Genomic DNA, 21,907 nt, shown 5'->3' on the forward strand with positions numbered 1-21,907 from the left:
CTGCAGTGTAAGAGTCAAAGTTGTATTTGCAGCTGGGTTAACATCAGGGTCTTCAGAATGACTTTATTGAGAAAACAACAGACATATCACTGAAAAGCAAGAAAGGCTGATGAGCTGGAATCAATCTGGAACATCAGAGTGTCAGCCATACTGCTTACTCTGTTGTAATTTTAAATCTCAAAACTCTGTTTAACTGAAGAACCCTTGGTGGGACAGTTTTTCATTCTCTAGTCACTTGTGTTTAACTTGAGCCACAAGTTTGTGATAATCCACGCAGTCCCTGGTTGTTCTTTGTTAAAGTGAAACAGTGACTCACCTGGGGGTCAGCTTGTCCTCTCTGTTTTTAATTCACAAGCCTTAGAAAGCAGGGGGAGCAAAGTAAAGTTTGAGTGACTTAATTACTCTGCCTAAGGCAACAAACTTCTGGCTTTGTGTTGTGGCGATGGCTGCATGTGCACTGTACTCAAACTCGCATAGATACAAGTTTATAGATTATAAACCTATATAGGCAATAAAATGGCTTCTTATTGGGCAGAAGTACTCTTAATTCTTGCCAAATGAGTAACACATACTTCATCACAAATCTTTGTTTCATGGATAAGATCTGCTGTCCAGAGTACAGGCCCTATACTCGACTGTGACAGCCTTTTTATTTTTTTTTTCTTTCTTATTTTGAATAACTGTTACAATGTATCTTAAATGGTATTTGAGCTCAAAAGCTAAGCTCTTCAGCACTGTACTCCAAGTTATTTCTGAAGGTACTGAGTCTTGGTGGAGGGGGAGCTCACCTCCAACCACTTGCAAAAAAGGTACTGTTTTGCTAACTGGTAAATTGTGTGGAATATGGTGTCTTTGCAGGAGACTACAGGGTTTTCCGTGACGATGTGGTGTTCTGGGTGACCTTTTCTTGTGTAGCCTTGATGATTCCAGTGCTTTTTGTTGGTTGTCCAAGAATTGTAAGTAATCTGCACTGTTGACACAGGAGGAGGGAGGGAAGGGGTGTCAGACTTCTTGTTGCAACATATAGTCCTGTGGGATACTTACAGAAAATTCAACACAGCTTTGTGAAGCTCAGCACTGGATCAGCTCTGGGGAGTTCCTGTTCAGACCTACTTGGGCTAAGTGGTTCATAAGCAAAGGAGTGACTTTTTGCAGTGTTGCACATAGCATCCATTAACACTTGTATTTAGTTAACTTCTGCTGTTGTAACAGTATGTGTAGATAACAGGCATGTGCAGCTGATTTCTTGTGGAAGAACAGATACAAAATAATGTCTTAAGGAGGTGGGGAATAAAGAGTGTTTATCAGTCTCCTAAAGCTGTGGTGGTTTTCTCCCCCTTTAGCTGAACATACTGGCCTCTGGAATAGTAGGCTCTTACGCAGTGGTCCTAGCTATTGCTTGTTACGTCTACACAAGTCTTGCTTATATCACCCTAGACCTACTCAGAAGGGTCCTCAATGATTACTTCAGCAGAGCTTACACCAATGTGCCTTTTCAAACAAATGGTGAGTATTGCTCTTAAGACTTTAAAGAAAAAACACTGCTTATTTGGTTCCATTGTAAAATGTGAGTGAAGGTAGGAAAGGATGGAAGGAGAACACAGTAAGTACAGTGAGATTTAACACCCAGGTAATAATTTCTAGTTCTCCAAAAGAAATACTGAGTAGACTGAAATGCAAATCCTTCAGCAAGTGTTATGTGACAAAGGCCCTTGTGAAAGATGCTTCTCGGGCTTGGACTACCACCTTGCTGTTCAGTTTGCAGAGTGGGCAGTCAAAAGGCCTAATATGGTGGCTGAATGGACTCATCTCAACTCCATGTGTGTTCTTGCCTCTGCATGGAATTGCTCTAGGCATGTGTGGATGCAGAGACAATACTTCATTCCTCTCTGTTGCTAAACTTGTTCAATGTTTGTGCTTAGGAAAGGAAGGAATGTTCTGCTTTGGTATAGGAATCTGTTTGGTTTTTTTCAGACTTCATTATCCTGTCAGTGTGGGCAATGCTGGCCCTCAGTGGAGTGACTGTGCAGCTTCGCCGAGAGAGAAGTGAAGTGCCCTTCCCACCACACCCCTATCTCACCTGGAAGAGGGAAAGGGAGCGCAGAAGCACTAATGTCTTAGACCCTAGCCATCACATTCCTCCCCTAAGAGAGAGAATTCATAACAAGCTACTGCATATCAAAGAGTTTTTTCAGAAAGAGCAGCCAGCTGGGGAGAGAACTCCGTTGCTTCTGTAACCTGCCAAATAACTGGTGGGAACAGAGGAAGAATCTGGGAAGGGCAAGATAAGTGATCACCAGCAAACCAGCTAGTACTGCAGGATTTACCACTGCCGATCTGTCCTGCTTAGTAAGAGGATCATATTTGCCTAGCCTGGAAGAGAAGTTACCTGTCTGGTACACTACATACTGTTTTGTGACTTTCTTTCTTCAGTGGCCCACTCAGCCTGCTGTAACATGCATATGTCCAACTGCAGAATCTTATAATAATGGCCAAGTACAGGTATTTGTCTTGTGGTGATCTAGTCTGATGTTTAGGTGTGTGAAGGATAAAACAGCCCTTAAAAAGTAACCTGTACACTGCTGGTTCTTCCCTGATGGTGTGGAAAACACTACTGAAATATTGCCTGACTTACTCCTGAAGGTGAGCAGTCTGTCAAATTGCGAGGGATGAGAGATAAGGACCATACAGAGAAGGAGGAGTTCTAGAAGGAGCTGAAGTATCCCCTTCTAATAGAGGTACAAAATGCATGGCTGCAGACATAGTCGTTTCCAAGGAGTATTACTGAATCTTGCAAGCTAAACTAAGTGACTTGAATTTAAACTGCACTGAATTAACTGTTGTAAGTGTGCACACTGGGGCTCAGGAAGTGGGCCTGATCTGGGACGAGAAGACTTCCTCCCTTGCTTTCGGATGGTTCTGTAGCAAGCTCGTCATCTGGTCTCTGCAGAGATGACTTCTAAGAGAACACAAGAGGTTTGCATCCTTGTTTGCTTTCTGAACAGCCTGTGTCTTGCTTCTGCTCTGGTATGGTCTCTTTTTTTTTTTTGGATGGTGCTGTCATAAAAACAACTAAATAAGCTCTTGTAGCCAATGGCAGTTCTTTCCTGGAATTGGTTGAAACGCTATTTTTTCTTTAAATCAGTATATTTTTTAATTTTGCCTTTTAAGGGGTGAAAACATCATCCAGCTAGCAAAATACTGACTAGGATCCTTGCTGACTGAAAGTGTTCCTTACCAATTTGGATTACATCTGCCCAAAGCAGAATGTAGTGCAAAAACAGATAAGGGACCACTTGTTTTCAGTGGAGGATTGTGATCTCATGTCATGGCTTTAATTGCTTCCTTAAAAACAAAGCAAACAGCCATTCTGAAAGCGCAAACTGGAGCACTGTGGTTTTGGCTCATAAATGCACAAGCAGTCCTGAGACTTTCCTTGGTTTTACCTGCCCTTACCCACCGTGGCCAATCCTGGTCTTCTCGTTCCATGTTTTGTGGTGATCTGTCATGTGTTAAATGATGGTTGAGGTCTCGTCCTCTATCTTCATACAGGTTATGGTGGCTCTGCCTTCTCACTATCTTTGTACCTTTAGTGTGGGCAGCAAAGTGCATTGTCCTTCCTGTCTGAAGGCAAACAGCTGTTCTACCTGAATGGAACCACCATGAGTGAATACCCTAGTGGGAGAAACTAAAGTTCTTGGCCACCATCTTAAGTTCTTGGTAGTAAGTACGTAAGAAACAACCTTAGTAAGGAAACTGCCAAAATAATCTTATCTGGGAACTTAGCTGAAAGCTACTTTCTGGCCATTTTCTTTTAAGGAGTGAAAGCTTAATGACATGGTATCTGAGGTGACTGAACTAATCTGATGTTTAGAGAGATAAATCCCATTACTGCTTGGAGCTGGAACATCTGCCTCAACAGCAGAGTAGGGCTAAAATCCTGCAGTTTGGGTCTGCCTTCACTGTGCAGTCATGGGGCACACGGGAGTAAATGAGGAGCTTTTTCCCTGGCCTCTAGCAGACTGATGCTTGCTGACTGCTGTTACCACACTGATACTGAGCATGTCATTGCCATACTTGATGGCAAGTAGAAAACACTTATTTGGTATACAAATGCTCTTAAACATGTTTACCTTGTGTTTTTTAAAAACTGCTGTGATTAACACTGTGGAAGAAATAAGTTTAACTCTAATTTTTCTATATCTTTTATAATAAAGATGTCTTTTGAAAGAATGTTTGAACTAAAGGGATTTCTTTGAATTCAGTGATGCTTTTACAACTTCACTTCTGCCTTTGGTATTGTAGGGATAGTTCGTTTAGAAAAATTTCATAGCCCCTCAAGGGATGAGGTAGAGGGGAGCTTAGCTTGCTTGCTGTAGTTGCAGTGACACCCAGAGGCTGAGTGTGGTATGTGCTGTATGAAGCTAGTGAGGAAGTGCATGGTCCAAAGAGGGAGCGCTTTTTTTATAGCTTGATCAGGTTAGGTTCTAAAGAACAAAGCACTGGTTGTCATCCAGTTCTTGGTTGGAAACTAGTATGATCATGTAGGAAGTCTGTGGAAGAACTGGGCTTTGAACTTTTTTTTTATGAGATCCTGACTTGAAGATTTTGTCTTTAATTCTGCTGAGATGGTATGGACATTTTCTTCCATATTCTGTAAGCCATAGTGAGTAGCAATGACAATAATCAGAATACATTAACTGAGCCACTGGGGTGTTGAAGGGGTAAATTTCAATGGGGTTTTTTTGTGTACTCCCTAAGGCTGTTGGATGCAAAAGGAAAATTGGATCCTACCCTGCTGTACTGACCCCTGTTCTGATTGCAGAATCTCTCATTGGAAGCATTTACTGCCTTGCTGTGTTAACTGCACTACCTTGCAGTTCTGCTAGCTTAAAATAATTCTATCTGATGCTCCTAGGAAATCTAAATCTAAACTATGTTCTTCTAGGTAGTGATTCCCCTGTAAAATCAAGTGTTTTGAAGTTTCATGTAAGCTGAAGCTTTCTGGACTGTGATCTACTTTCTGCTGCTGTAGAGAATTCTCCTGCCATGGTGGCCCCAGTACACTTCTTTCACTGAGTTGTCTGGAGTCTTCGCTGTAGTAATGCTGTAATGATCACATTGTGGTGTTTGTCTTAGCTGCTTGTAGAGCATTCCTAGGTCTGCATGGGTTTACAGTCCTGCCTCAAATCTGCAGGAGAAACTCTTCTTTTTCCCCTCACTTTCACACCCATGCTAATTTCTCCTAGCAGTTAAACGAGCTGTGGCACAAGTGGACTTAAAAACACTGATTTCATCAAAGAAACAGATCTCTATTCTTTTGTCTCCTTCCTTTCTTTGTAAAGACAAATCCAGCCTGACTACTGCTTCATGGATCGCTATGTGTGTGAGGTGCTTGCCTACCTGCTTCCCTAGATATTTCTATCTTCAGTCATGTGCTCTGAACAATTTGTGTTTTCCATAGGTGTACTTTGGAGGAGAGGAAGACAGATTTTCCTGTTTTAAGCATTGCATTTTGATTTGAGAACAGGTTATGGGAAATTATAGAAGGGGCCCACAAGATAAGTGTTCCTTTGTCACATCTGCACTTATGTATCCTAGGCACAAGGCTTTCCTTACTGGAAGATCTACACTGTACCATTCCTCCCAATCTAATAGTCCATGTTGCTAGTGCTTAGTAAGCAGAAAAGGTATTAGTTGTTGGGTCTTCTCAACTAGTTGGTAGAAATGAATCAGGTTATAAAGCACTCAAAACAGTTATGGGGACCCAGCTGCTGGGTATTGTGTAAAACCTGTGATCGAGGTTTCTGAGAAGATGTCTTAACACCATTGCTATTTGTGGCTGCAAACCTGGCTTTGGGAAATCTGAGCAGAATGCAAACTTTGGGGGGTGCCAGTCTGAAACAAAAATGGTCCTGTGAAAGGCTGACATCTTTTTGATGCTGCTGTCAGAGAGACTTTAATGTGCCCTGACTTGTCTGGTGGCTCGCTTTCAGGCTATTTTGTTTTTCTGTCTGAGGCACTTTGTCATTGCCAAAACTATGCAACAGTCCCAAGCAACTGGATAGCAAAACAGGGTAAGAGCAATGTTTAGTTTAAAACAGCTTGAGGACCAAAATCCTGTTACTGATGCTTGTGCCATGTAATAACTTCAGGGGGGGCAATTTTATTTTTAATTGGAGGCTAAGGACTGAACTTGGCTAAAAGGCAGGTTGTAGTGGTAGAACTGCTGATACTCCTAACAGGGCCTTGTCATGAAGCTCAGCCAACTGTGGTGACCTTTGGTGGCACTGAGTTTGGGCAGGAGAGAAAGTATTTTACAGTTTGCCTGTTTGAGTGCTGTGTGTTGCAGAAGGAAGAATGGGACCCTTTCTGCTCTGGGGTCTCCATGTCTGATGAGATTTGTTCCTCGCTGCTGCTCTTGAGCTGAGCCATGTTCTGCTGCTCTTGGGCAAGCTTATCAGCTCTCAAGCTTTCGGTGAGCTCTCACGAAGAAATCATTCTTTTTCTCTATCTGATCTCCTTAAGCAGGTCCTAATGTATTTTTTAACTTTATCTTCTAGGGGACTAGGTTAACGTGCTCCTGCTCCTAACCCTGAAGTGTGAGATGTACGTTCTGACTTGTAGTATCTAGGCAGCAGACTGGGTTAAGACCTCCAAAATAATCCTTCAGCATGCAGCTATTGCTCATCTGTGACATCTTCCTGTTTCCTTAACTGGTGCTGAGTTACACTTACCTATCTTTGCTTTTCTTTGCAAGAGCAAAAGAAATGTGAGACTTAAAGGTTTTCTTTGGTCCCCTCATATCTGTTTTTATTCCAACCTGGAACATGTGCAAAAAAGGCCTTCCCAAAGCCTGCCTTTTGTGAGTTTTCCACTGACACTTCACACCCCAGCGAGGCTCTTTAGCTTTCATTTAGTCCTTGCCTAGAGCTGTCATTTATCTGAAAACGTTTCCAAAAAAACAGGAAGCCCTTCCTGAGAAATCAATATGCCCCACCTTAAAATGTGCGTTTTTCACTAAGCCTTTGAGCTTTTCATCTCTCTTCCTGCGGAACTAGCAGCGGTGTGCTGTCAGTTTGCACTTGAACTTTGCAGTGGTTACTTGTGGTAGGCTTTACTATGACTTTGGTTTCTGGTTGGTTTAGCCAGTGAATAGTCTGAATAGCAAGTGTTGAACTTCTGGTAAGTAAATATCCTACAGAAGAGAAGTATTGTAAGCACTGACCTAATGTGTTCCAACTCAGTGGCTGAGATGCATTGATATACCCTGCCTATTTATTTGAATTTTGTCCATATTCATCTGGTTAGGTTGTCCACTCCCATGTCTTTGATTAGTAGGCTTTGGTGTTTCAATTTTCTTTAGAAACAATAGCTCCAATAATATTTTTGTTTGTTCCAGTAGATGCTTGTTGCTTATAACTTCTTTTTATTGATATTAGACTTGTCTGCTAGCAGGTAGCTATAGGCAGACAGCTGCCTCCTGTTTGAGTATGCAAGGCTTTATACTTTCATGAATGCTGCAGGAAGACAACTTCAAAACAGAGCAATAAAATAGCTCATTTTGGAGGTGAGAGGGAGTGGCAGGAAAAAATGCTTGTGTACAACACAGCTGCCTGCTTCAGAACTGGGTTTTCACAAGTCCGCCTTGTCAGAGAACACCCATTGCAATTTTTTCATATTATCCTTAATACCTTCAGGTGCAACAACAGATTATCTAATGTGCTCAAACTGAGCTGGATTAATTTTTATTTATCCTGAATGCTCTGGCTGGGGGGGAGGGAGCGGGAGCCATATGCAGGAAGCAAAAAAGCACAGAATGTATTGTAGGCGGCAGCTGCTGTTTGCCTAGCCAGTAATTTAATGAGTTGCATATGATGATTCATTTAAAAAATTGTTTACTACATTCCCGAGTGTGGTACTGGGAAAACCAAAGGCACTGATTGCCCTGCACCCATTAGTGTGTTGTATTGTTTGAACTTCCCAACAACTGCATTTTTCAAAAACGTATCCAATGCTTTTCACTGCTGAAATAGCCATCCTCGAATGTATTTCTTCAGGTGTCTTTGGTAGCAAGAACATTGTAGGGAAATTATGCATTCTGTTATTCTTTAAAGGTAAAACTTCACCTTAGGGAAATGGAAAGGGACTGCTGGTGGAGTTGTTTGTTTCCCTTGTGCTACTGTTCTCTAACTTGTGTACAAGGAGTGTTGCCAGCACGTATTCTTCCAGGACTGGAATTATGAAATGTTTTCCTCAGTGTTGAGCAGTTAAAAGTCAGGTGATTTTTTTCTGAACTTGGGAAATAATGTCCTCTGACACACAGGTGTGGCCACACTGTCTCCCAGCAGGCAGGCTGCTGCATCAGAACATGTCTGGGAAAGGGAGGTGGTTGTGGGCAGCAGCAACATCGGTGCCTTTTCAGTCACTGAAACAGAATGTTTTGTTTTGCAGCACACTTTAATATGTGGAAGATACAGTTTTGTTTAAATTAGTCTTCTTTACTGGCATCAGTAGTATGAAATTCAGCTGCATGGCAAATGAAAAGTAGGATGGGCCAAAGGTGAGGCTGAATGTGACCTACATGTCTACCAGGTGTGTGCCTGTAGTATCACACAGCTGTGTGCTGCCAGTGGTGTTTTCCCAGCATGCCCTGGTGCTCCGGAAGGGCAAGTCTAGCGAGAGGTCCTCTGACACTACACAGAATCTACTTTCCTGCTCTTTAAACAAGAACAGGCATTTGTTCACTGGTGCTGGTTTGCGGATACGTGTGAGAGAGTGTTATTTTTCTTGGCCAGTAATGAGACGGTACGTTTGCACACAGATTTTAATGGAATCCCTGAGACAACTCCTTCTGTGACAGCTGTGCAGACAGCTGGCAGATCTTGGACACCTACAGCTGAACAGTGCTTCCACTGCACCCTCCTGCTTTTTCATTTTTTTTTTTTTTTTTTTTTTTTTTGGTCTGGCAGCAGCTCAATGCTACTTCCAGAACGTGTTACCAACCAGCTTTTTCAACATGATGCTGTAAAGAAGCTGTCTGATGCTGTAACGTACTCTTCCACCACATTCCTTCGCTTCCAACTTAGGATTTCTTTTGCTTTCCTGCCTCATCTTCCTGCTGTCACTGTACAGAACCCATTACACTGTGACTAGCACTACAGTGTTACGTTAGCCAATGGAAGTAACTGTCATTGTGTACTTGGTACTTGGACATCAGTATCTCTAGAAAGAATGTGCTTGTTCTACACTCAAGTAGGTGCTTTAGAAATTCTTCTTTTAGTCAGCAAAAGTGCTTTTAAAGTTTCATGTTTACAAACTAAAACATACAACTTCCTAAGCCCATGTGAATCTTATTTTGGGTATCTACAAAGGGATGCTAGTAATTGTAGTACTGCATGAGCATGGCACCACTAGTTCTCTATTGTAACATAATCTTCTAATTCAATGTGTGTGTTAAAAAGCCAAACCTATTTAAAGCTTTTAGTTGTACAAAACAGACCGATTCAGTTTCAAGCTGCCTTTTGGTTTTATGTCAGCTGAAAAGCTGCTATATGTATTTATGACATGGCTTAACATTTATACCCAGAATCTATACCAAAAACAAGTTTCTCTTCTGAGAAACCATGGGGAAGTGGAGAAAACATTACATTGTCAGTTTATGAATGCAATCCACTGACACTCTCTTTTACCATCACAGACAAAGGAACCCTGACTTAGAGCTTGAACCAAGTGACCTTTTTTTAAATCTTCAAGAAAACCCCCAAACTCTCCTATCCTATCTGTACCAACATATGTTTTGATCCAAAAATCAAAGCCCTGTGGACTGTTTTTTGTTTGTAGTAGGCAGTTACTTATCTTTCAAGTGAGCCACTAGACCTATTTACTATGTAGAGAAGATTCTTAGTTCTCAAGAGAAAATGAAGACTTTACAGAGATTTTTCTTTTGCTATATTACAACATGAATAAAAGCACTAGAAATTGGCCTGTCTGCTTTAGAGTATAAAAATAAGCTCAGTAAATAGTAAAATATGGTGGGTTTCCCTTATATGTTACCACAAGGTGTGCTTCAGAGTCAGTACCTTACTTTAATCCTGAAGAAATCCACATTTTCAGTCAACTTTATTGATAAAATAAGTTTACTGTACAGTACACAACTCTAGCCATAAATTCTTTTCAAGCCATCTGCATTACAAAAATAACAGGTATGCAATGAAAAATAGTCACTCCACACACGGTGAAGGTTCTTCAAAATCCTAAAGTGATCAGGTCAGGGGAATGAAAGGGGAGACTTATCAAATGTGAAGACTAGGAGTACATAAATTAAGTCACATTTTATAATTTACAAAAATAAACACTAATCAAGCATTATTTCATAATAGAGCAACCTTAAGGAACTGCCACAGACTAACAACCCTTCTCTGCTATACAACTCTGGAGACTATTTGAAAGACAAACCAGAAAGTCAGCCATGAAACTGCATTCAGCATTAAATAGATATAAATGCCTCTGATACCAGTCAATGGCTGAAAAGACACTTCAAATAAGAATAACTTAATTGCACCCAAAATTTCTCATAAATCTGTACAACAGAACACTCGATTAAAAATTTATGTTGCTTCTGATAAGTCACCAGCTCATAAGCTACAGTAGAAATGCAAAATCTAAATTATAGAAGCATTAGTAAGGTTTTACCGGTATAATAATAACAGAAAACTCTTTTGTGCTTGAGCTAAAATGTTCCCCCAAAAATTCCTTCCAGGTGTTTAGCAAGTTTGGAAGTGGTTTGAACTTTTCCTCCATGCATGTGAATGTCCTCAATATATTCTCAAGCCTGGAAATAAGATAAGATGCTCTGGAAAGAGTAGTACTTTCTAAATTTATAAAAAGTGTTGTGAAAATTTGGAGAGTTTGATTTGTCTGTCCTTTCAACTGTATTTACTAGCATATGTATTAGTTAATTGAAAACTAATAATTTGTCTCTGCAAAGCACTCCTTTCCTACCACTTTTTTCTCTTAAAAGTACTACAGGAAGGGGAGCAGCAACTGACAGCAACAGAATAAAAACATTAAGCCCTTTATCCATTAGTTTACTGGGCACTGAAAATTCATCCTTAACTGTGCAGCGTCTTTACCTTGAGCCCAGGGAAGCTGTACTGAGTCAAAGGAAGTTGGATTTAAAACTGACACACTTGGAAGTGCTTGGTGCTGAATTCTTTTTGTATTGTTGTAACTGAAAATCAAATTTGTTAATAGTTCATTTCAGAAATAGGAGTTAAACTCGTTTTGCTAGGTGAGTTATTGAAGAGTTAAAATATTCTACTGTGGGTGGCATTTGTAGATCCACAGTTTTCTGTGGTTGAAAGCATTCACTCTGCTTCTTTCAAGCATGCTTTCCCAAGTAAAGAATATGTTAAGGTGCTGGACAAAAAGCAGTGATGCATATCAATACCAGAATGTTCTTGCTGCCTTGATCAAAAAGCGATAGTCTGATAAACAAAAGCCAAATGTTATTTTGGTACCTCTTTACTACAAGCATGTCTTGTGTAGCACTTCCATCATATCTGCATATGATATAAACAGTACTTTGATCTAGAAAAGCCAATTCCTTTTCACATTTGCAAGTATTTGGGGATTACAAGTGAGCAGTCTATTTGTCAGTATAGCATACTGAAATATTTTCTACTGCAAACATAATATATGCCTGAAACTTACTTAAAATCCTTCCTGATGAATATTTAGTACTTAACAAAAATCAAGAATATTGATTGCAGGCTGCCAACTTGGCTATGGAGCTTCTCCCTCCTTCCCCTGACTACCTTCCTGCTGCTACTGCTTGAGTGCTTTCAATTTGCATTCCCCAGTTAGGAAGTTTGGGCAGACAAGGAGCAGAAACAGATGGGACTAAGGTGGCCTCTGACCTATAGAGAACTGAGTGGGGTTTTTTCTCTCATAAAAGTAAAAGTTAAGGCAGAATTATACTATGCTACCTGTGTTCCAGAAAACAAAGTGGGAGCAGCTCTTCTCCTGTTCTGAAAATACAACTAGGTATATCTAAAGAATCTTGTTCAACTGAAAAAAAATAAATACTGAACAACTGCAAAAACATTGCTCATGTTTAAGCAATTGGCCATGTATTTAGCCACAGAGTATCCTGTTCAAATAATAGAAATCCTTATGGTTTATGCTGAACTATGTACCCTTTCTATTAAACAGGTTTGTGCAAAATGAGAAAACTAATTAAAAGAAAAAAAATGTAATGCGGATCATGCACAAAGCATATTCACAAGTTACTACTTTTTAACCAGAGATCAGACTTTAAATCTTACCTTTATTATGTAATAGGTGCACTGAAACTTTGTATAAGCAATATTTTTTCTATAAATTATGTGAAATCCTTGTCTATTATCTGTAAAATAATTTCATATAAAAAGAATTCCCAATTCAGTTTAAGTGCATTAATCCATTTCCTACTGAAGTTAGATCTATGGCAATTAATCTGTCACTAAGGTTTTTGTAGAATACCAATTTTAATTCAATTTTACACAGTATAAAAGCTGCTAAACTGGAGCTTAAGATGCATTAGCTTGCTGGTGCCCTATTCAGTAACAAGTGCTTGACAAGTGACCCCTGATACTCCATTTGTAAAGTGTGCAATTGAAGCTTGTTGACTTCCAGAGTCTTTAGCTTTTCCTCAGGCTCAAATCGCTGCTTGTCACTAATCCTGACAGAGATGTGCTCTCTGACGCATCTTCCTTCTTAAGGTTCAGAAATGATTCTCTAGTTATTTGAAGAATTTCTCTCAAGCCTTTGTTTTCTTGCTATAACCAGGGAAAGAAAAAGGCATTTAATAGAACTCCAGAAAGAAGTCAAGATAACTATGTTAATAACCTCCCCTCTACTCCAAATGTATGTGTAAGGATTAAAATACTGATTTGCAGTCAGGTAGTGCTATGTTATCTTCTGAATTGAAGAACATTACGTTTCTGACCCTCTTGCTCTCTTGAATGGGCATTAAGCATAAAAACGGTTGGACTTGATCTCAAAGGTCCTTTCCAACATAAATGATTTGATGGAAAAAAAAACCAGCTCAAACCACATAGATGGGTAAGAAAAGGGTCATTAAGGTCAAATGTTGACTTTAAAAAGAAAAATAATCTCCCATTCTTTCCATGTACCCTGTCCCCTAAAGAACTGCTTTGCTAGCACTTAAAGAGCAATAGAGTTGATTGTCTAATATTAAGCAATTAAGAATCCCTCCTCAAAGGGGCACAACTATTATTTTGAAAAAATAGTATTTAAAAGCCACAGGAGTGGATATTATGTGCATCCTAGCATCTTATTAGGATGAATTTGTATTATTTCTAAGCTTTTTGCTATGCTCACAGAGACTTCAAAAAAAGAGAAACCTTAAGACCGCTCATAAATAAAAATCACCAGTTCTGGTGATGAAGTATCAACTACGCAAGACCTGAGAGTAAGCTATAGTGCAGAAAACAGTACTTGCAGTTCTCCAACAAAAAAAGCCTAACAAAACAGTAGTGTGACTGACTGATACAGTAACTCAACAGGAATTACTGTGGTAACATTTGCTCCCTTGCTGTTTGTGCCATCGCTGTTTTGATTTCATACCTACCTCAAGCTGAATGATACGTTCCTGCTCTTTGCAGCCATGCTTTTCATCAATTTCAATAGCTTTTCTCATTACTGCTGCCATTTCTGTAATTTGGTCCACATGCACTTGCAGCTCCTAAGACATAAAAATCAAACAAACAACGACAGCTTTAGTAATGTATTTTCTGCATTATTAAAAATAAGTGAAGTCTTAAGCGTGCATTTTAACTGCTGTGCCCCTAAATAATCAATGTAAACACAGACCCAAATTCTTGAAAATGAGCTCTCTATAACTTTACAGCTTGAGCAACCACTGTAGTCCTGTTTATTTAAATAAGTCTGGTTAACCACTGACTGATCCCTTTTCTTAGAATTTTATATATGCTTAAAAGACTGTGTCTTCTGTTGCTTAACACCTTCCAACGGGCTACAAGTTAGTTGCGTGATTGCTCCGAGAAGGCCTTCCTGTGTTGCAGGAACCGATGTATGTAATTTTAGATATGCAGAAAGACTAAATTCATTTAAGAACAGCAGGGTATGCAGCATTCTTTCTCTTTGTTTGGAGCCTGATCTCCAGTCTGGTACAGCCAATACCAGCCCACAGGTCGGCATTTATCCGTTAAAAGACCAGGTGAAGTAGTAATCTTTACTACGTTACGTATTAGGAAACTCAGATCTGTCATTTGCTCTTGCTTGAATCCAATTCCAGCTTATCTGGGATCTGGACTTCAGAGGTCCTTGTCCTTGCTGAATTGTAAGAAAACCTTTTGTGTCCTAACTGATCTCTTTATGTCTGTTCATTAATGCTAATAGGGTGCTTTCCTATTACAAATAATTATCACATCTCACTGAAAGATTCAAGGAGGAAAAACAAGAAGAGCAGCAGTTTGGTTTGTCCTTGTCCTGTTCCACCATCAGGAGTGGGATGATAGGAGGCCTTAACTTAGGCCTAGCAGCCTTGGCAAGGAAGCCAGCTTTTAGATAATCACTGTTTGCAAAGAAGCACCCTCTTACCCAGACCTTAAGTGCTTAAGTAAGCACTTAAAGGGTCACTACTACTTTCCCACTGCAGATCCAGATAAAGAGCATATGCCTCTTCAGTATTCACTGCAGTTCAGTTAAGCCAAATATTTAATGGTATTTTCAGAAGCTTTTATTTTCCATTGTCTTTTCCTCAACTTGTTTTTTATTCCAACTCTACTATCATGCTGACCTAGTCATGGCTGACCTGACCTTTGGGCAAAATTCACAATAGTTACCCACATCAAGAAAAGCAGAACAATAGGACTGAAATGAAGAACAGTATAGACTAAAGTTAAATCCTACCTTTAAATTATGAGTTTGACTGGAGGTCCATACATCTAGCAGATGATCAGCTTGCCTTTCCGCTACCAGAAATGGTTAAATTACCATAAAGAACTGCCTCACTTGGAATTGTAAGCTTTATCTGACCAAAACATGAACATCAGCCCTCTCCCTCCTTCCTACTCTGCCATTCCAATTGCTAAAGCAATAGTTTAGCTGCTTACTCATTGAATGCCCAGTTACAGTGGCAGCGGGGGTAGAACTTCTGTAAATCTTTATGTTCTTGTCAGCTTCCAGTGAAGGTGATTACGTGAAACATTTTTTTTCAACAAAACCCTAAATTTAGCTTGAAAGGAAGCTGTGATCAGTGGTAAAAGAATAAGCTGGCAAGGATGTACCCTTGAGAAGGCCTGGGAAAGTCGGTCATTTTTAGATACATTGCTGTCCTTCCTACTTCCTACTCTGCCGGCTTACATGGCCTCTTGATCAATATGATTTAGAGCCTGTTCCAAGGTCACTAATCTTAGATCAGAGATCTACTCTGGAAGGCAAATGTGTGAAACTTGGATGCTGTCATACCAAAGAGTGCAAAATGAAAGTGTTTCTTTACAAAGATATCACACATCTACAAACACTCTTTGTATCTCTCTCTGCTTTTTGTTTGCCACACATTGTTGTTTTTTTTCCTCCAAAGGGGAAAAAAATGAAAGCCACATGTGTTATTAGGCCTTGTTTCAGCTGAGCAAATTCAAATAGCACAGTTAAGATCAGGGTAATTACTACCTACACATACTTTTCTCTTGCATACAACACTGCTGAAAGAAATTGTTTTTCCTGTTTAAAGGAGGTGCTTGTTGAATCTGCAGAAATCAATGATTTTGTAGTCATCTTTTGTAAACAGGCACTGAAGTTAATAGCTGGCACTTGAGAAAACAGCAGTTATTGGTAAAGCAAGATTAACTCCTTGGGTATGATGGATTTTTTTAGTTAACAAGAGAGAAGTATTTAAAAAATGCTTCAAGATTGTTCAATCTTACTGAATCTGAAGGCTGATCAGAATAAATAATGAAATTCCAGAAATCTAAGTGTTAGGTTAAAGGTTATAAATTGTTTTCATCAGGCATTCTTGTGGGACCAGATTTAACCAAAACGTTGAAGCCTAAATCTCCCGTTTAAATGATACTGTTTGAGATGCGCTTTTTCCCCCCCCGCCTCCACCTGAAGCTTTTAATCCATGGAAGTGTTTGCAAATGAAATTTTAAAGCCCATTTCTGGATATTTAACCCTCTTGTCTTGGTATTCCTGAGGCTGTCAGATATGTTACACTATATGCTAAGGTAACTTCTTTTGAAAAGGATATATACTGGTCATTTTTTAGGAGTTTATGTTAAATAGATAGTTCTAATCCACTAGATTTTTTTTTATACTGAACTAAGTAGTCCCATTGATTTCAATGGCAGTAATTGCATATGTGTGATTTTGTAAGCAGATAAGAAAGCATCAAATTCTTAAACTTTGTTTTCCCAGTATGCAAAACCCAACTGCTTTGCAGACTTAGTTTGTTGAGGTCAAAGATTATTAAACACTTAGAACTAATGTTTGTTTATACAGTTACACTGCTCTCATTACATTTAATTTAAAATGTAATATAATACTTCATTAGAAAACTTCTTTTTAGATCTGTTAGTGGCCTAGAATAATGAATTTTCCTGAAAATACATTAAAAAGGCTAAACTATACATTAGCACTATGAAAGCATACATTAATCTTTTATGAAGCTTCTGAATACTCATATATACCTCACTCATGACAATTCACAAAAATGTTGCTCAATGGTACTGTGTTTTATTAGTGTTCAAAAGCCATAGGATGAAGCACACCTAATACCAGCAACTTTCACCACCCTTCAAGGATCTCAGGCTGCCCTGGATTCTACTTTGCAATCCTTATCAGTAATGAAATAAGAACCAAGGGTTGAAGCAGGAAAGGGGAGAAATGTATGAATAAGCGTTATTCAATATTCAAAAGGGCTTTTACAGTATTTTTAAAAAAATTACAGTATTTAGGGGGAAAATTCTGAATATTAAATTCAAAAAGCTTACTCCTCCTACTCTCCCCAGTAGGCACAAGTTTACTAATTATTTGCTGAAATCACAGGCATAAGTTAAAGCCAGTCTAAATGTCTGAGTATTACTGAGATCTGTGGGCATCTGGAAGTATAATAGGGCAGTTGCCTTAAAGATCTAAGAAAAATAAAATTAAATCAAGTAGATACAGCAACAAAATGCTACTTGTTAGAAGCTTAAATAAATCAGGAAGCTAGTAAGGTAGACTCACTTGACTGATAAGTGTCCTGTTCATGTTTCATGAACTGGATTATAAAAATTAGGACTTGTTAGTACAATGATACGAAAAGAGACAAAGTAAGCTTTGAACCGATCCACTACAGATTAACTTAAGTTTTAACAAAAAAAATAATGAACTTATTACCTTGGAATGTTGCTCTTTTAACTTCATTATTATACTTGGGTCATCCTTTTTGCTTGCCATAAGCAGCCTAAACATCTGTTCTCTGTACTTGCTCATTATCAGTTCCAAAGCAGACTGATGTTCTTCAAGAGATGTGCGTAGTTCTACCAAAATAATTTTAAATTCAGTTAAAAGTTTAACAGGGAAGAACTAAAACAAAATGCAAAAGTAATTGAGCTTCAGAAAACCGAAATAAATCTTCAGTTGAGTGTACCCTCTCCTTGCACCATGAAATTTGCATAGGCTCTGCAAATGTCTTCAGTGATGACTGCCCTAGGAAAATTCTTGTTCAGTCAGAAATGAGGTCTTTTGTCAATATGACTTCATATTCAGACTCTTTAGCTGACATAAGCCTTCCTGAGCGTAGCGAGGAGCTTTATGCTAGCCAGTATAAGCAACACTCTACAAAAGCTAGAATGAAGTTTACAGATCTGGTATAATCTGCAGCTGTGTGTAAAATAAGAGTTAAAAAAATGCTCGTGTTCAAAATATACAAAGTGAAAGGACAAATAACTCCTGAGTAAGATTCATACAAATAGAGGCCACTGAATCATTCACTCAATATAACTGTTAGAATACTTAAGGTATTCCAGGAGGAACAGTATATTCCTAGTCTACAGAATTCCAGAAGGAATTATACTACCACACTTACACTACAGCTTGTCCTGGCTGCTCCTGAATTAATTACTTTTAGCAGTGGGAAACCACAATTCTGCAATATAGGTATCTACTTAGAAGTAAGTTCTGTTTATCTCCTCACTTGTGCTGAACATTATTTAAGGACTGAAAAAGTAATTTTCCACAACTCTCTTTTTGTTAACGATAGTCCCAGTGGTTGGATGTTAGGGCTTTTTATTAGACTGCATTATCATCAGTTAAATAGACAAACTGAGAGTAGAAGAAAAAATTTCTTGCGAACAATTTTTGGGGAATGTATCAATGGTAGAAGTCTCACTGATTCCAGTGGTGCAGGCTGGAACTTTGAAAGGAAAGAATATTCATGCTTTACCTTTATTTTCCTGTTGCAATTCCCTAATCTGTCTGTTTTCTTGTTGGATACCCATCACTAATGTAGATCGAGGGCGATGTCTTGCTACTTCATTGAGCTCTTGAATTTCTTCTTGGTACTAGTTATTAAAAAAAGAAAAAAAACCCAACACAACCACAACATATTTGAGTAACCAAAGGCAAGCACTACTCAGCAAGTCACAAAGGACCAATACTACTGTCAAACGCTGTAACAAGCAAGATAATACTTGTTTTTAAATAGTATCAAACAAACAAAACCACTTCTGAAGGTGCTGCTAACATACCTTTGTGTTTTTGAAGCATAGTATCACCTTTGTTCTTAAACAAGTTTCACACCTTACATGCATATAGTGGGAATTATTTAACCTTCAATTAATGCAGGTCAAATTTACCATCAAGTAATTTAAAACTGATATACATATGGTAAAGAAAAACTATGAGGTGTTAACCTCTAGATATTTACTGTGGTTTTCCAATACCTTAAACCACAAGGTTGTATGGGTACAAGTCACATGGACCTGAATGAATGGATCCTGACTCTCAACAAATGGGTACATTTAATACTCTTGGTTTCACGTTATGAAGCCTCTGCATGACTAGTTTTACAGGGATGAAGCACATGCAGGGTTTTATTATTTTACAGGTCCGTTAACACATCCTGTGTTCTATTAAAATGACAGGACGAAATCCCCAAACACCTTTATGTGTTTCCAGAAGTTCTATAGTGAAAGTCACACTCAATCTTAACAATATGCCTTGATTAGCTTAACACCAGAATGGAAACGATCACAAAAAAGCCTAAGAGTCTACTGTGAAACAAAAGCAGACAGCGAAAAGATAAACTAACATGACAGGGTCTCTGTATGATTAAATGTGCATGCTGAAATTAATAAATGGAGTAGTATTTCACAGAAGAGCAAAACACAGGACACCACACAATGGCTTGTAACCCCATTTCTACCAGTGTTCTTCAAATAAATGCTAGTTTTCAGTATTTAAGCTAGAGTAACAGAGAAAACTTCTTCACAGGATCAAACTAAATATATAAACAACCCATTTTTAGATCATAGTCACACCTATAATGAATATGCTTGGTATAGCATTAAAGGATTAAGCAAATAACATACCAATTCTACACTGTACAGTAGCAGACAAAAATGATTTTACGTTATGTGTTTCCGAGTTGTTCTTTTAATGGAGTAAACAAAGTTGGAAAACAAACCTGTTTCATTGCTTCAACCCGCTTATTAAGAGCTGTAGTCTGTTCAATAAGAGCTTCTGCTGCGTTGTCATGTTCCCTTAGCCGTTCCACCAGTGCCTTTGCATCTGCTAAGGCTTTTTCAATTGTGCAACTCATTTCTAAAGATTAGAAATATATTATTTTCACAACACCATCTGTTTGCTGTATGAAGAACAGCTATCTATGTGATTATATATATAAAATTATTTGGTTTTCATCTAAAGCAGATGAATACAACCTTTCTCTCAGAAACATCCAGACATTTTGTTGTTTCTTAGGAGTAGGAATACCCTAAGTCTGCCTTTCCTTTTCCTCCTTTTCGATTGCTGTTGAGACCATATATCAGAGCAAGAAAATGAAAGTAAACTTTATGAGAGCATCAATATACTAAGTGCAAAAGGAGGACTGTTGAACATATAGAAACTGAGCAGTGCATGTCCTTCTGCAAGTAGCAGAGAAAAAAAAAAAAAGAATATTACATTAACTATTTCATTTTTCAATACTTTTCTTTCCTTCAATGTATCCTCCTACCAGTCAGATATACTTCAAGATATTTGAAAAGCGTAAATAGAGCACAAGAGAGAATGTCAAGGACTACAGTGGGCTGGAACATTTTGATGGATTAAATCAGCAGAGAAGGAACTGCTCAAACTGACAAAGAAAATTACTCCGGTTGCAGCTGCAGCAGGCCAGAGGCCATCTCCTGTTTGCAGGCAGGATTCGTACCTCAAAAAGGAGAATCGTTATTTGTATTGTGGTAATTCATAGTAGCTCCAAATCTTGGCTACAGTTCCTTTGGGCAAGACACTGGCCCTAATCCTTGGAATTTAACATTTTCTCTAGTTGCTGATCTAGCTGCCTGTGAAAAACAAAACTTCTGTCTTATCCTAGACTAGAACTAAATCTGTGAGTTAACCTGGGCATCTAGGGGGTAAAAAGCCCACTTAATCAAATATAATAGATTTAAGCAAATTAATACCCTATGTATGAGCATCGGGACTACATAGCTAAACATAATGATTCCTCAACTCTACCCTACAAGAGTATGCCCAGTTACAATTATATTTGTTAGTCTGCAATCCTACCAACGGGGTCAACAGGTAGCAAGAGCAACAACTCAGCACAGCAATACTGCTACTACACACTCATTTCCTGTCACTTCCTGCAATTTACTAATTGCTTTCATTATCAAATTTGGCTGCCCTTAAAAGAATAACGACTTTTTCCTTTTTCGCAACTACAGCCTTCCCTCTAGCTTTCTGTCCTTTTTTTTTTTTTTCCATCCTTACTGAGGACTACCTTTTCCCATAGCGTAATGCTTCGGGTCTGCCCTCTCCACAGTCACCAGCTTTGCAGCGCTGAACCACGCTGCGGTCCCTGCCAGCTCTGGGCTGGCTACAGCGGCCCGGGGGCGCCCGCCGTGCCCGCCACCGCCGGTCAGGACTCGCTGCCGCACGCCGGTCATGACTGTCGCGACAGCGGCACCTGCCGTGACACAGCGGCCATGCGAGGGCCGAGCGGCGGGACTCGCCCCGGTCGCCTCCCGGCTGCAGCACTGCACAGGGGGAGGGGGGGGCTCCCCCCTCACACCCCTCCTGACGTCACGGCGCAGGGGCTGCTGCGTGCCCCAACCCTCCATCGGGCTCCCGAGCGCCCGGCGGCGGCACCGTCACCCCCGCCCCGCCCCTCCGGACGCCCCTTCCCCGCCTCGCACCACTCACTCATGACCGGCAGCTCCGGTAGCGCCCGGTGCCGGGGGTGAAGCCCCGACCGGCCCGCCCCGCTGTCAACTGGCGGCGGGCCGCAGGGCGAAGGGAAGAAGGCGCGCTGCCGCCAACAGGGGGGGCGGCGTGAGGCGACGGCGGCCGCGCTGCCTGCCAGCGGCACCGGGCGAGCGCCCGCCGCTCTCGCGAGAGGACGCCCCGCTGCCGCTCCCAGCTCTCGCGAGAACCACCTCCCGTCCCTTCCCCTTGCCTTTCTATTGGCTACCCCGACAAGAGCCCGCCCCCTCGCCGCGCCTGGGCGTCTCCCTGGCGTCTCGCGAGAGCCGCGGCCTGGCGCTGCTCCTCCTCCGCGCAGTGCGGGAAGCGGCGCGCCGGCGGTGTCGCGCGGCAGGGCGGGGCGGCCCGCGCCCAGGCGGAGCGGGGCCTGAGCGGGGCCGAGCGGCGGGGCCGGGGCTGGGGCGGCCAT

At 40.3% G+C, this 21,907-nt stretch overlaps 2 protein-coding genes across 4 annotated transcripts in view; one reads left to right on the top strand and one right to left on the bottom strand.

The window, feature by feature from the left end:
* The window catches only part of TM7SF3 (transmembrane 7 superfamily member 3), a 27,368-nt gene extending 15,418 nt beyond the window's left edge, over positions 1–11,950 (top strand). For both annotated transcript variants that reach the window (XM_005433685.4, XM_027797437.2), the window contains 3 exons: positions 859–956; positions 1,344–1,506; positions 1,975–11,950. In XM_005433685.4, the coding sequence (XP_005433742.1) occupies positions 859–956; positions 1,344–1,506; positions 1,975–2,237 (524 nt within the window). In that variant the 3' untranslated portion in view covers positions 2,238–11,950. The remainder of the gene's footprint in view (positions 1–858; positions 957–1,343; positions 1,507–1,974) is intronic.
* FGFR1OP2 (FGFR1 oncogene partner 2) lies at positions 10,106–21,632 on the bottom strand. 2 transcript variants are annotated; one of them, XM_055712875.1, is made up of 6 exons: positions 21,432–21,632; positions 19,700–19,836; positions 18,458–18,575; positions 17,410–17,552; positions 13,637–13,750; positions 10,106–12,821 (listed from the first exon to the last, which is right to left on the bottom strand). In XM_055712875.1, exons 2-6 carry the CDS (start codon positions 19,832–19,834, stop codon positions 12,684–12,686), a joined length of 648 nt encoding a protein of 215 aa, XP_055568850.1. In that variant the 5' UTR covers positions 19,835–19,836; positions 21,432–21,632; the 3' UTR covers positions 10,106–12,683. The 2 variants fall into 2 exon arrangements, with proteins under 2 accessions (XP_055568850.1, XP_055568849.1); XM_055712874.1 differs by having other exon boundaries at positions 21,439–21,631.
* Between the last annotated feature and the right edge of the window lie 275 nt (positions 21,633–21,907).

The sequence above is a fragment of the Falco cherrug genome, chromosome 5, assembly GCF_023634085.1.
Source record: "Falco cherrug isolate bFalChe1 chromosome 5, bFalChe1.pri, whole genome shotgun sequence".
NCBI classification, from domain to species: Eukaryota; Metazoa; Chordata; class Aves; order Falconiformes; family Falconidae; genus Falco; species Falco cherrug.